We start from the raw sequence: 15058 nt of genomic DNA, 5'->3' as shown, positions 1-15058 counted from the left end.
CCAAACAAACTTATTGACTGATCTTGGATTAGTATTATTGCCCAGTGGGACAATAGCTTATCTCTGTGGATTGTAGTGATGATAATTTAGTGATGGTGGGGAAGGGGGATATTGCTCGATGATCCATTTGTTTGTTTTCTTGTTGATGCTTCTTATATTCCTACTGTAATTCTGTCTTTCTGTCTTATAGGCTGCAGCATCATGAACTTTCAAGGTGGCATTGATAGCACACCCTCTTCCATTTTTCCTCCAGAAGCAACAACTTTTAGAAGTAGATTTGCCTGAGAGATAGTCACCAAATAACCTCCATGGCTGAGAATGAACACCTTGAACCACTAGACCACAGTGGGTCAGAGATTGGGATATAGAAACTGTGCCAATCCATATTGTAGTTTGATTTTTGAGCAGTCTGTAGGCAGTAATAAAATACAGTGGCATGACTAAGGGCCCCTCCAAGTTTATGAAAGAGCCCCACAGAATGGAGAAGCCAGCATGAATCACATGGTGTGAGCAGAGCAATTCCCTCCAAAGAAGGCCACCTGCTATGAGTAAGCCATGTGGAGCCTCATGACTAGGCTGATCCAGTGAGATCAGCCACAACCAAGCAAGAAGAGCAAATGTAAACATATTGTACAGCTCATGTAACTCTTAAAACACATGCTTTACGTGTGAGCAGAAAGCAATCTACCATTTTGGGTGTGTGTAAAGTAACAAAAACATGGCCCAAACCACAGATATATGTATGCCTTGTTGGGCACATCCTCCCCATCCACCAAATTGTTTCCTCCATGGTCCAGAAGACAGGAGGGATCAACTTCCCATCTCTATTTTGCTGCCATTATGTACATAAAAGGGTCACAGTTGGAATAACCGAAGGCTACTTCCTTAGGCCCTGTCCATGTTCATTACCAACAACATTTTCTAGTGGTTCTGGAAAGTCCTATGCCTTTTGATATAGCTGTATAGGTAATGTAAATTTTTAACTATTCATGCTTCTCTTTCCCCTTACTTTTGCCTATGTCATGTCTTGTTTTTGCCAGTTAACTGCTTTTGATGTTTACTGAGAAATAAACATCAAACTACATTTTGTTAGCTGAACTGAGTGGCATGTATGCTTGCTTTGATCTGGATATAGGAAATGATTGGGAGTGCACTGAGTGCAAACCAACCTGGATATTAGCCACACTAATTTTTCAACAAAGCTTTAGGAAGAGATCTGGAATGCAGATACATGATACCATGGATAACAAGATTGCAGATAATGGGGGCCATCTATACCTTCTTAACTGAGAAAATAGAAATTAACTAATGTCACTCATTCTCAGTCATAATTGCTGTTGACAATTCAGCACACTAGACCTACTCCTTATTTGCTCAAGATGCTTAAGGAATATCTGCAGATGGAAACAGGTAAAATACTATTCATTCACCACAGAAAAGTACGCAGATATAGCCTCGACTGGTAGAAATGATGTCAGAAAGGCTAAATCAGAGGTTAGTGAAAGATGCCAAGAGCAAAACAATAAAGGTTTATTGAAATGTATTCAATATAAAAAAAATCAGCATACCAACTCAATAAAGATGACAAAAATCAGAGATAATAAAGAAAAAACCTACTCAACTGTTATTTTAGTTCAGTTTTGTCCAATAAAAAGGTTATGTGTTCCACTAGCAGTTGTGAAGAATGAGATGAAATGGTAGGATTACAGTTTGAGATTTATAGAAACATGGTTCAGGAACATATTTTTTCAAATGAGTTTAAATCCCCGAGGCCAGAGAAATTGCATTCTAGGGCATTCAAGGAACTTCGTAGTGGTACACACAAATCTTTAGGTATTATCTCTGAAAAGTCCTAGAGAAAGAGTGAAGTTATCAGATGCATGGAAGAGAGCAAATGTTGCTATCTTCCAAAGAAAAGAAAAAGATGGTTCCAATGAAATATAAAGTGGTCAGTCTAACTTGGATGCCTAGGAATATTTTTAAGCAACTGACCTATAACTACCTTGAAAATAGTACAATAATCATTAGAAATGAGCATGGATTTATAAATATGTCAAACTGACATATGTCATTTTTTGATCAAATAACATTTTAGTAAATTATGAAACTGCAGTAGATGTAGATATCTTGATTTCAGCACAACATTTGACAAAATAACCTTATGAAATTCTGATTAGTAAGCTAAATAACTATGGGCTGGGTACCCTAACAATTAAGTGGATGCAGAGTTAGCTCAAAAATTGTATTCAGAGTGCTCATCAACAATTCCTCATTAAATTGGAGGGAGGCATTAAGTAGATGTCCCAGGTCCTAGGCCCTATAACCTTTTTCTTAATGACATGGATGAAAAAATGGAGGGAATAATGATAAAATTTACAGTTAACAGAAAATTGCAAAGAACAGCTCATATCCTAAACCACAGAAATAAAATTCAACACAAGTACTTTAGAAAAAGGAGCTGAAAATAACAGCATGAAATTTAACAGACACAAATGCAAAATTATTAACTTAAGAAATAGCATGGAATAGTACTAGAACAGGGTCAGACAAGAGCAGTAAGAATAATCTGAGAATGAGAAACTGGTCCTATGAGGAAAGATTGAAATATCGTGGAGTGCTTAACACTGAGAAGGAAAGATTGAGGAGCCGTGTTAGTGTACTTCAAATAGCAAAAACGATGCCATGCAGAAAGGGCCAAAATCTGTCCTCTGTCACCCCTGATGAGAGACACAGAATAATGGGTTTAAATTATAGGAAGGCAGATTCTCAGTGTTTTTAAAAAAATGTTTGTAACAATAAGAGCAATTTGACAATGGAAACAATTATCAAGCCAGATGATAGATATCCTTCAGGGATGTGTTCAAGTGGAGATAGATTACTATCTGTCAGAGATGCTTAAATTTTGATTCCTGCAATGAAGTGCCCTAAATGCCTCTTTCTGATTCTGTCATTCTTTAATCACAGTGACTGAGCCCTCTTGAAATATAAAATAATAACACCTTTGCTACCTTCTTCTGTTTCTGCAGATAGCAGCTATTTTGAAACTAATTTCACAGGATCAGTTAGCTTTGCTGGAAATACAAGGGATGTCTTCCCATGGAATCATAGCTTGATTTACCCATGTATTTGCTGGGAAAGAACTGTATGGGAGTACAAAGAAATGCAGGTGCTCAGAACTTGAACCTGTGCTCCAAACTTCCTCTAGCAATGAAGTTCAAAGCCAATTATTCAAAAAAAAATTTCTGCAAATGAGGCTATGGCTGCATTCCAGATCACGGGCAATCAAAACTGATTGAAGGGATTCTATGAGGACAGACTTCTCCATTTAATCAACCCACACTGCTGCCTGTTATTTAGAGAAAGGTTGCACAGCCACACTTTTGAGGGAAAAGGACTGCCTGCCTAGCTGAGTGCACTATATTCTGAATTAGGAGAGATATTATAGCTTTCACACAAATTGTTCCAGCTGTCATAAATGAACTTCTAACAAGGCTGCTACTTCTGAAGAAAACAAAGAGAGCATACTCAGCAATTGGAGAGGATAAACTATTTGATATTTCAGTTACCTTGTTCAAATCAGAAGCTTTCTTTAATTTTCTCAAAATCAAAATGCCAAAAATGTATAGACAAGTAAATTAACAAGTATAACTCCAGTGATTCACTTGCAACTGAATGAAGATATGTATGCCTTTTTGGAAGACTTGGAAAAAGTCAGTGGCTTGTTGTCTTTTTATATATGTAACCCACATCTTCAGGACCTAATTCTCCTAGCAAGACTAAAAGCCAGTATTTAAAAAAATGCATTTAAGCAACTTAATAAAACAAAAAGAACCATTCTTAACAAATAAACAAACATGGAAGAGCCTAATTTGCAGAAGTCAAATGGCCAGCTATATAAATTAGGTAGATAGGATGGATGGATGGATGGATGGATGGATGGATGGATGGATGGATGGATGGATGGATGGATAGATAGATAATGGCCTCAAAGGTAAGAACAGGAATATAAAAATCTTTGGGGCAGGTTTGCCCTTTAAATAACATGTCAAATGCAACATTACATCCAATGGGTAGAGTCAATTCAAAGTAGTGAGTGGAACCAGAAAAAACATGTACATTTAAATTTAATAGAATTTTGTCACATTAAACAATTTAGCAACTTTTGGAGCAGCTATGGGGGTATTGTATTGAAAAATACATTTCAATAATTACAAATATAGTTGACTATATTTGTCAATGGCTGGCTGGGAAATTCTGGGAGTTGAAGTCCACACGTCTTCAAGTTGCCAAGGTTGAGAAACACTGAGCTGTAATAACAGAATCTGACTGCATTTTTCCTTCTCTCCCTCTTTTACTGCAGGGAGTTAGAGCCACTCTGAGTTTCTTCCTAATGTTTCCTTTGTTTTCCAGGCTTCAACCTCACACAGTTTGTTCAAGGTCATTTCTGAAACTCTCTACAATCCATGACCAAAATATAGAACAGTTTATACAAGCGCTTTCCCTACCTCCCACTTGTTTTAACTTCCCCTGTTGTTTCACCTAATATCTCATTATCATAGCGTTTCACATCAATCCAACTTGAATAAAGAAAACACAATGAACACTGACCTTATTGCAATGCCAAGGATAAGTGTTGGAGGCAACAAGTGGCACCAAGTTACAGCACAGATTTATATACAGCATGGATTTAAATGGACTAAAATCATGAGGATTGTGCTGAGAAAGCTCCCCACTCATGTTTATCAAATAAGAATAAATGTAAAAGATAACAGCTGCCATTGGATAAGAAAGTGGGTTGAAGGAGAATGGATGCCTTTCTTTTCTTTCCAGTCCTATATAAATAAATGACTCTCCTTTTCCTAGTTAAAGGATTTTGATCCATGCATGTGGAACTTGTTCTTGTCATACATGGTCTGTAGTTTTTAGCTTCCGTCACAAGATGTACTAGTTGCCCTTCAAAACTTCTTGGAAAAGATAAGGCAAGGACTTCCTTGAGTCAAACTCAACTCCTGGTGACCATATAGATGTGTCTGTGTAGTTTTCTTTGCAACAATAAAAACATGGTTTGCCATTCTTTGCGGGTGAATGTTGATTTCTCAACCCAATGTAAAGCCTAGGGCTTTCCTAATCACGTGATCTCCCAACCAAGTTCTAACTAGGTCTGATCCTGGCTTTTTTCCAGCATCAACCAAAATCTTCTAGGTGCTGCCACCTGCTGTGTCTCTTAGATATTGCATCTAATAATTGAAAAAAAAGGGATGAAATATAGCTCTTGAACAGGAGGAACAGCAGTGAATCCATAACACCAGTGCTTGAGAGGCTGCATTGAAATCCAGTTAGTACAGTAAAAAGGATTGTTTTTGTCTTTTAAAAACATAAACATTTCAAATTTAATAATCTGAAGGCTGCAGGTATTTTAATTTGGATACCCAGGCTGAGGAGGTTTGGATGATAGCCTAAATGCTCCTTTCCAACTCTATAAATCTGTGATCAAAGATAACAAATTCAAGATATGATAAAGTTGCTATGTGACATGAGCTCCAGAGTCAACTCTTCCTTATGATTTATTGCTGACCCACCTACTCAGAGCTGTTCTGAGGGTAAATTATGGAGAGGATAATTCTCCTCTAAGCTCCTCAGCAAACATCTGCATTTCCTGAAATGAAAGAGTAACTATTTATTTATTTTACATTAGTTTTATATTGCCCAGTTCACTTATGTCTACTGGCAGTGTACATAAAATATAAAAATATAGAAACGGTAGAATAATAGAGATCAAATACAGAAACAGAAGTTTTCACCAACTTGCAGAAGACTAAAAGGAAGAATGCCAGGCAAATCTTGCGGGCAAGTTGTTTCAAAGCATGGGGGCCACCACAGAGCTTAGTTCCCTGAATTCTCATAAGAATGGGACCCTCATAAGGATGGGACCCCTGGAGACATGAACTGGGAAGATTCTACCTAGAAGAGACAATCTCTAAGTACACTGGATCTAAGTGATGTAAGGCTTTAAAGGTCAAAACAAGAATGTTGCATCGGATACCCTGATGCCTATTAATAACCAATGCAGTGTTTTAAATATAGGTGTAATACTAGCATAGCAGCAATCTGCAGCTTAGCCACTGCATTTTGCACTATCCAAAGCTTCCATATCCAGGGCATGGAGTGCAACAGATGAAAGCATTCACACCAAGAATCAGTGGAGTAATTGCCAAGGTATCAGACACAAGGCCTGCTATGTCTCCAGCCCCAGCCTTGTAGCCTTAGTGGCTGATCAACCAGAAACTTGGAAAGGCAGATTTCTGACAACATCCTCATAATTACACAACTAGGTTTCAGTAACACATGCCTGATCTGCTCATTCACCCACCCCCATATAATATATAGATGGGGCCTTATTCTGGATGGACTTAGAATTTACAAACAGCAACCTGACACTGAGGCTACAAGTGAGGCAATAAGGCTGGCCTTAAAGTATATAAATTCTATTGTATACATAGAAGATAGGAAAACAGTGCTCTGAAACTTAGTTTAAGAAATTATCAATCTCCTATCCAGATCTGATCTGCATCCCATCAAGCAGAGCAGGATCTAGGACTAACCCAGGAGATTTGGGTGCTTGAGATGAGATGCTGCCCCCACTCCAAGTCCATGCATGAAAGCCACATAGCCAAGCAGTTTCCACCTTCCTTCATCATCAGTGATTTTGGAGCAGAATCTCCACTACCCCCAAAAAATGCCACCTGATGTGGCTGCTTCACCCTACCTAAGGATAGGAGTGGTTCTGAAAGTTCATGATTAATAAGCTCTTCTATCATGGACTTTCCTTCTGTTAAGTGTATTCAAAAAACAAAATATGAAGATAGCAAGTACATGATGAAACTCATATGAGAGCAAGAGAGATATTTGTAAAAAATTATAACAATTATTATGTTATAATTATAGTATGTTATAATCCTTCCAACAAAGAACCAAGGGACTGCATGAGAGGCAGTTATTATGCAAGAAACCCCACTACTGAATTAGCCCAATGGAATTATTCTTGGGATTACTCAGTCTCTTAGCATTTCAAGTTCTTAGGCAAACTTTCCGTTACTCAACTTTTCTTTTAATAGCATCAAAGAGACAAATATCAAAAGTGGATTTTCAAAACTCCTCAGGTGATGTTCTACACACAGAATTTCAAATCATTGATGCATATGTGAACCATGGAGGACACCTGTCCATGGCTGTTTAATGAAGATTGCCCCCCTCATAAAGAAAACAATGCTTTTTCTTTAAAAAAGTTATAATTTTGACAGTGATGGTTCTTCCCCACATCAGTCTATTATCAATGCATTATAGTGCATACATAGATTTTTTCTGACCTCAGATATAAACATGCTTTCCAAAAAAAATCAAAACCAAATTAAGTAAGCATAACGACTGAAAGCCATAATTTATGTTGTGCAGGAAGATGGTCAGTGACATTTTCTGTGATGTGTGGCAAAGATGTGCATGCTGTGAGAACCTTTGCATGTGTCATCTCTCCCAGCACATATGTGACAATCAGCATATCCCCTTTTAATAATATTCTGTTTTGACTTTCTTGGAGAAACATTTTAATTTTATGTGTAGTACATTCCTTTCTTCAAAATGTAATACTAGTTTCCATTCACTCATCAGTTGTATGCAAAATTTTTTTCATATTAACCTATGATGTTCCTTTGACATTTTGCTACTCAATTTATTCTTGTAGCTTGTTCTCGGCTTCAGTCAGAGAACTGTGTGGCATGAATGATGGTGTTTGGCTTTGATTTTTTTTTAAACCTGCATCTTTTGCTTCCCTTTTCTCCCCCTCTTCCCAAAATGACCATTTTAAAACCACTTTTATATTAACCTATTTTTAAGATGCCTTTCATTAGAGGCGAGCTGCCTTAATTTACTCCATGATTAAGAGTCAAAAGTTTTCATCACATGCAACCAGGAACTTGGCTGCTGAGACACAATCCCTCAGCTGTCATACAGAAGAAGAAGCAGGCTTCCAAATCAGTGTTTACCTGTCAGTCTCCGCAGCAGTAATAGCAATTAGAGGAAGAGTTCTCAGTGGAAGATTGGTGGGCCTCTGCACCATCTCTGGATCAGCCTTTTTGTCCCAGTCTACCTGCTCCAGCTGTCTAAATGCTAAAGGAGGAAGCTGGAGGTTACGACAGGACAACCTCCTAACACGATATTGGTCCATTCCTTGGAGAGCCATTTCTTCTTCATTTTGATGGTACAGCGTTTCTTCGGATGCCTACAATAACAAAGATGAGTTGAATAAACCTCTGTTGTGAAATTGCTCACAAATCCATTATTGTTTCTAAATCCTTGCATTTTCGTTTTTAAAAAAAGTATGAAAAAGGAAAAGGAAGAACCTGATTCTTTTCATATTTTTTTGGCAGCGCTGGAGAATTACAGAGCTTTACTGTAGCATATGATTTGCCTACATCAGTGGTGATTAAGTCCTGATCTGTTCACAATCTGAAAGTGTTCTCAGGAGCCTCCTTCAACTGTGCTCCAAAATTCAGCAGCAGAATACTAAGAATCAATAGCTTGGTTCCCAGTTTTAAGGAGAAATTCAACATTTTAAGCTTTAGACTTGGATTTAAAACATGAAAGTAACCTTGAATAATGCTAAAGGCCTGTGAAAACAAGGAAGAAAAAAATCGAGTTCCAGCACCACTCACTCGTAAAATGCAATTTCACTGATTGTGGCTGTATGGCATCAAAACAAGGAAGATAGAATGTGGGTCCCAGCTATAGAAAGGTGGCCTGGCTTTGGTTTACAGAAATGTGTAAAAGTTTAAAGACACTTTCGTGATAACATTTTGTTTCTTCCCAACCTTGTAGTAAAAAACAGTTATGCCACAACTCGTGTAGCAGGCACAAGCAACTTTTTAAGCACTAATAGTGGTGCTGTGATGCAACAGTTCGTAGGTCCTTAATTTTTCCAGTTGATAATGGATCCAAAAATTTTTTCACTGTGATCCAAGTACTCCTTTCAGATCATATTATGGCTACATCCCATCATTTGGAAGTAACAAAAATTGACTGTTTGATTTAAAACATTCAAACTCTTTTAATCTCACAGGCTTTAATTCCTAGAACACATGAATAACAGGTTTTGTCAGTGTCTTGCAAAAAACATCAGAAAGGAACTGGTAGCACCTTTTCTGGCTAACACGTCTTATTAAAAGGCAAAAGCTTTTGTGAATGTTAGCCTATTTCCTTAGATGCATAGAGTGGTTAAACTAATGTAGGATTTGAAAAGGGAATGAGGCGGGAGAGGGCAGAGAAGAAAGGGTGATTATGCAGATACAGGTTATATGTGAGACCTATTACAAGTACCTCATCAATTAGTAACTGTAATGTGTTAGACGCTCATTGTGTTTGTTGAGGCCTTCTGAGATAGCCTGAAGCCTCTTGATGTACATGAGTTCAGCAATCTGTCACTCTATGACGCTGACATAGTTTCTTTGTTCAAAAATGGCAACTTTGAAACCTGTCATTTTGACTCTATTTTCTTCTTCACCCTTGCCTCATCCCCTTTTCAAATCCTACATCACTTTAACTACTCTGTGCATCTGTTGAAGGGAGCCACAGTTCATGAAAGCTTATGCCTTTTAACAAAATGTGTCAGAAAAGAGGCCACCAGACTTCTGTTTTTTTGCTACTTTACACTAACACAGCTCCCCTTCTACAGTGTCAGTTTCCAGCTGTACTTTTCACTACCTATATCTGATGAAGTCTATATTCCTCCACATCTTCTGCAGACCTACTGATAACCTATACTTCTGCATGCATCCATAATCTTTTAGCTACAATACTGTCATTTCTGTACAAGGGGTTGTTCTTGTTTAATTTATAAATACAACTATTTTGCTAATTAAGTCCAGAAATGATAAATGAAATTGTACATTGATGTCTTACATTTTGGTCTTGATTTTCTGCTACTGAGTTCAGTGAAAACATGGGTGATTAGGAAAACATGCTTGTAACTTTAAGAAGAAATTCTAGTTTTTTCTACACAAAAAGACATTTGAGCAGATGACGTAAGTTAATTAAGAACTTGTTGATTCTCTCTATATAAAACAATGGAGACCAGATTTGAATGACACAAATTAGTTAACTGAATTTTAAGCTCCATTGAGAAATACCATTGATTTAAGAATTCACCATCTAGTGAAACTTAATTGGCAACAGTAAAAAAAAAAAAAAATGTTATGCTACCAGCTAAACATGATAAAGAAAGTGTAGCCCTATTTGGAAATGTCAGACCTAATCACAGCAATGCAATGCAGTCTCTCTCCTTGTGGGGGAGTTGGGCAGTGATATAAATTTGATATAGAAATAAAAAATAAATTCCCAGTTATCTTGGAAATTCTGATTGGTACTAAATATAGCCCCCACCCAGAATGTTGATTGGAACCAACCAACTCTAAGTATAAAGCCTTTCATTTAGTTTGGGGGTGATTTTAGAAAATATTTTGGGGACCAAGTTATCTAACAGATCGCCTTAACTCATGAAGGTTCATTAGTGTACAGTCAACTTCAAATTAGTGAAGCCAGTCCTTTAGACCCTAGGACAGGGTTTCTCAACCTTGGTAACTTGAAGATGTATGGACTACAACTCCCAGAATTCCCCAGCCAGATGGAGAGAATTCTGGGAGTTGAAGTCCACACATCTTCAAGTCACCAAGGTTGAGAAACACTGCCCTGGGCCATCACTGGGAATTTATCTTCTGCCTTTGCCCATCAAATAACTCTAGCAGCTTGGGCAGGGCTTTCTCAGTGCACCTTTGCACTTTAGAATATAGTACAAAAACATATTCTACATGGACCTGCCTGTAAAAGAAACTTGGAAGGTTCAACAGATCCCAAATGTAGCAACCTATCTGCTAACTGCAAGGAGTAGATTTAGCAGCATGACACCAATGTGCTTCTGGGTTCAGTTCAAAGTGCTGGTTATCATTTAACCCTACACAGCTCATCTTCCAGGTACTTAAAGGATGATCTCTCCCAGCAAGATCTGGCTTGCCCTATTTATTCTTTTATGGAAAGAAAGCATGAGGATAATGCAGAGGAGATGGGACTTATCAGTGCATCTCATTGCTAGCTGTACTCACGTATTAGGATACTCTGCATCCTGGGGTATGGAATAACCCTAACTTCCTAGACAGTAAGGGAGGTTCTCAAGACACAGTTATGGACACTAGTGGTAACAGGAATGCCTTCATTTAATTTAGTTCTCTCTCTCCCTTTATTTAATGCCTTCTTGTTATTTTGGGTGAGGGAGGGTTCTGTTCTTTTATTATTTGCTGCTTTATGAATCCTAGGATGGAAGCAGTATGTAGAACTTGGTATAAATAAACAAATTTTTCAATGCCACTTTTGTATTTTCTGTATATTTATATGTGATTATTTGCTGACTGCAAATAGTTTGAAAGCTATTTTATCTCTCTGAAAAACAGATTATAAATGAATAAATGGAAATTTAGATTTAAGCCTTTGTAGAGGTAGCTGACATTGGGATTGTATGGTTCATTTACAGCTGATACATAAGGAAGAAAACATTTGCTCTGGAAATCGGAATATTTGCTTTCTTTGATAAATAAACCTTCACAGAATTCTGACAAACTTGTTATTTTTAAAATAAATTAATGACATGGTCCCTCTGTTTTTCTCAGCATAAAAAGAGTCTAAAGAGATTGGGGAGAAGTTTAATTATAATCTAAGTTGTCGTCACAATAAATGGGCTAAATCAGGACATTATAAAAATTAGGTATCTTTTCTCCCATCATTCCTAATCATTATTTTGAAATCTCAAATACAAACAAGCTTAAAAACACATTTCAAGCTATTAAAAAAAAAAAAAAACCCAAACGCAGCCCTCTCAAATCAAATAGCTAGCCTGCCCATGGAAATGTGAACTTAAGCAGAATATGAAGAGTAATGATGCTTTTGAAGTTTGGTGTTAGAGAAGACTCATGAGGATACCACGGACAGCCAAGAAAACAAACAAATTGACCATCAAACAAATCAACCAAGGGTTCTCACTAGAGGCACAAATCACCAGGCTCAAATTATCCTACTTTGGACACATTATATGAAGACCTAGCTCTCTAGAAAGGACTGTATTGATAAGAAAGGTAGAAGGAAAGAGAAGAAAAGGATGACCAGTAGCAAGGTGGATGGACTCAGTTAAAGCAGCAACAGGTACACCATTGGAAAACTTGAAAGACCGGGTTAGGGATAGATTGTCACAGAAAAAATCTATGTGGTTGCTAAGAGTCAACAATGACTTGATGGCACATAATTATGGTTGAGTCTGTCCATGTGTTGTGAGATGAAGGAGTTTTCATTGTGTCTTCTGACTGCTAGTTGATGTTCATGGATGTGCTCTGCTAGTCTTCTGCCTGTCCGTCCTACATAGTGGCTGTTACAGTCCTTACACTGTATGCTATAGATGACTCCTGTTTTTTCTTCTTGGGCTACTGGTCTTTTGGTTTACTTAAGATGGTTTGGAGGGCTTTAGTTGGTTGTGTGCTATGGTGATGCCGTGTAGCATAATAACCATAATTTCAACAGGGAAACTGAGCATCCTAGACCAAACTAAATCCAAAAACGCTAGGGAATTCCCAGAAGCTTGGCACTCAGACACATCAGCCATCAATAGACACATAGAAATAAACCATATTTACACATCATTCAAAAGAGACAATAAGAAAGCTAAGAAGGAAACAAAAAGACCAGAACACATCTTCTCCAGCAGCCTACACCTTGATAATCAGGGATTAACACCAGACATTCAAGCAGAAAACAATACTCTAATCAAGGAACTACCAAGGAGACAAACGATCAAGCAGAAAACAATACCCTAATCAAGGAACTACCAAGAAGAAAACCACATCCCCACCAACCCTGGCAGGGCAAGGTACTGTATATAAACAGGGAACAAACCCCACACTCACTAGCACTGATGATGTTACCTAGTTGGGTGTGATGGACTGGAATGGAGGAAGGGGGGTGAAAACGGTGCTCTCGTCTCCAGCAACGCTCTGGAGATAAGCAGAGAAAGCTGGCGCATCCCTAAACATTCCAGAAGATAGTGAATAGCTGTGCCTGGTCAGTCTGAGAAGATTTCTGTAAACAGGCGTTGGCTAATAAACCTTGCTGATTGAACCTGCATGGTCTCCAGGAGTTCTTTGGGCTAGGCCTGACATTGGGTAACAAAACATCTGCAATCAGACAACCAAGCTGAGAGAGCATCAAGGACTCCACAGTTCAACTCTGAGCTACATATATTCTCTTCTATTAATAGGAATCCTGTACATATTATAGGAGTGATGGATCTGTACCAGGCAAATATTGATTAAAATACAAACGCCATAAAAATCCCTACTTTATTTCTTTGAAAGAGAGGTTTAGAAAGAAAGAGAAAACATACTTTTAATAACAGATTCTTGGAGCAGGGTAGATCCCCTGGAGGTCACTTAGTCATAGTCAGAGGATGTAAATAACAGTATGTGCTAGGAACCACTTTTCTTTTTTACAATTACCAATTAAAATATCTTAAAAATATTTCTAAAATCACCAAAATGAGCTAATATACTAAGGAACTCACAGTAATATATGGACATCCTTGGAGATTACTTTGCCCATAATTATTGTTTATCTAGATCAGGTTTATTTTACTAGCAATCTGATGAATAAATGAGTCACAATCTGCAGCCCATATCAAGGCCCATGGTGGCTAAATTGCATGACTCATTCTCCAGAAATAAAACTGAAATAAGAGAATTTCCTCCTGAGTAAGAAACGTCAACTACTGCACTGTGCAGTAAGAACAACAAATTAGCATCTGAACTGAAAGGATCTCCATTCAGTAACATGCTGGAAGTAAACAATGTAGGAGGAGAACCGTGTTAGTCTATGATGGCAAAAAATCAGGAGTCTGCTAGCACCTGTTCAAACTAACACATTTCATCAAAAGACATGAAGCTGCAACTCACTTAGCCAGATACACAGAGTGGCTAGGCTGATGGAGGATTTAAAGTCCCTTTTTTTGTTTGTTTGTTTTTCCAAAACAGTCATTTTGAGGTCTGATATGGAGTGTCCTGGGAAGCTGAAATATTGATATTACTTTGTTTTTGTTTTAGGTCCTGAAGTCAAACTTGTGTCCATTAACTTTTTTTTCAAAGTTTGTCCTATTTGTCCTATGGAGAATCCAGAGGGACATGCGATGGTGCTGTCGGTGTAGATGCAGGGCAAAGTAGACATCTGGGTTTGTTTCAGGGTCGGGTTCCCATGTTGGCATCATTGTCCTATTATTGCTTGTAAGAATCGGCTTCAGGCTGGGTGTTTGTCTGCATGCAAATGTGGTCTTGTCCTGTGTGGGCTATAGCTTAATAATACGTTTGAACAGTCTGAGCTTCAACAAGTACTCACCACACAAGATAAGAGGTACTTTCACATGATCTTCCTCCAATGTCATATAATATCAGAGCATTTCAACTTCCCAACTCCATAAGAGACCTCAAAGTGACTGTTTTGGAAAAGTGAGGCTTTAACAGCACCATCAAACAAGAAACTGCCAGCAAACTCAGAGGATCTCAACCAACACAATGGTTTTTAAAACACTGCAATTATTAATTGATAAGGTACTTGTAATGTGTCTCACATGTAACCTGCATCTACATAATCAACCTCTCTTCCTCTCCATTTCCCTACACCTTTCTCCCACACCTCACCCCAGTTTAAATCCTACATCAGCCTGCCATTCTATGCATCTAATGAGAAAGCTACCTGTGTCTGAAGAAGCGAGCTTTGTTAATGCAGAGAGTAGGGAAGATGATCTTGATGGAGATATGCAGGAACCATTACTTAGGCTAAAGGTGATGAAGCATTTTTTAAGTCCAGAATAATGAGATAACATTTGGAAGAGGCTCAGACAGATGCCTCCCTAATTCACTGAACTATAAGAAGCAGAAGGAAGTACAGCACAAGCAGACTTGCAAGATTCTGTTATTACAGCCAA

General features: G+C 38.0%; 1 protein-coding gene across 1 annotated transcript in view; it reads right to left on the bottom strand.

The window, feature by feature from the left end:
• PDE4D (phosphodiesterase 4D) overlaps positions 1-15058 on the bottom strand; it is a 679443-nt gene that overhangs the window by 512013 nt on the left and 152372 nt on the right. The window contains exon 3 of the mRNA XM_088152876.1: positions 8040-8275. Within this exon, the coding sequence (XP_088009002.1) occupies positions 8040-8275 (236 nt within the window). The remainder of the gene's footprint in view (positions 1-8039; positions 8276-15058) is intronic.

Source organism: Python bivittatus, unplaced genomic scaffold, assembly GCF_059951505.1.
Source record: "Python bivittatus isolate LINGU-HERP-01145 unplaced genomic scaffold, Pbiv_v1 ctg000570_np1212, whole genome shotgun sequence".
Taxonomy (NCBI): domain Eukaryota; kingdom Metazoa; phylum Chordata; class Lepidosauria; order Squamata; family Pythonidae; genus Python; species Python bivittatus.
The sequence above is the reverse complement of the archived record's forward strand: the minus strand, read 5'-3'. Positions and strand labels throughout refer to the sequence as shown.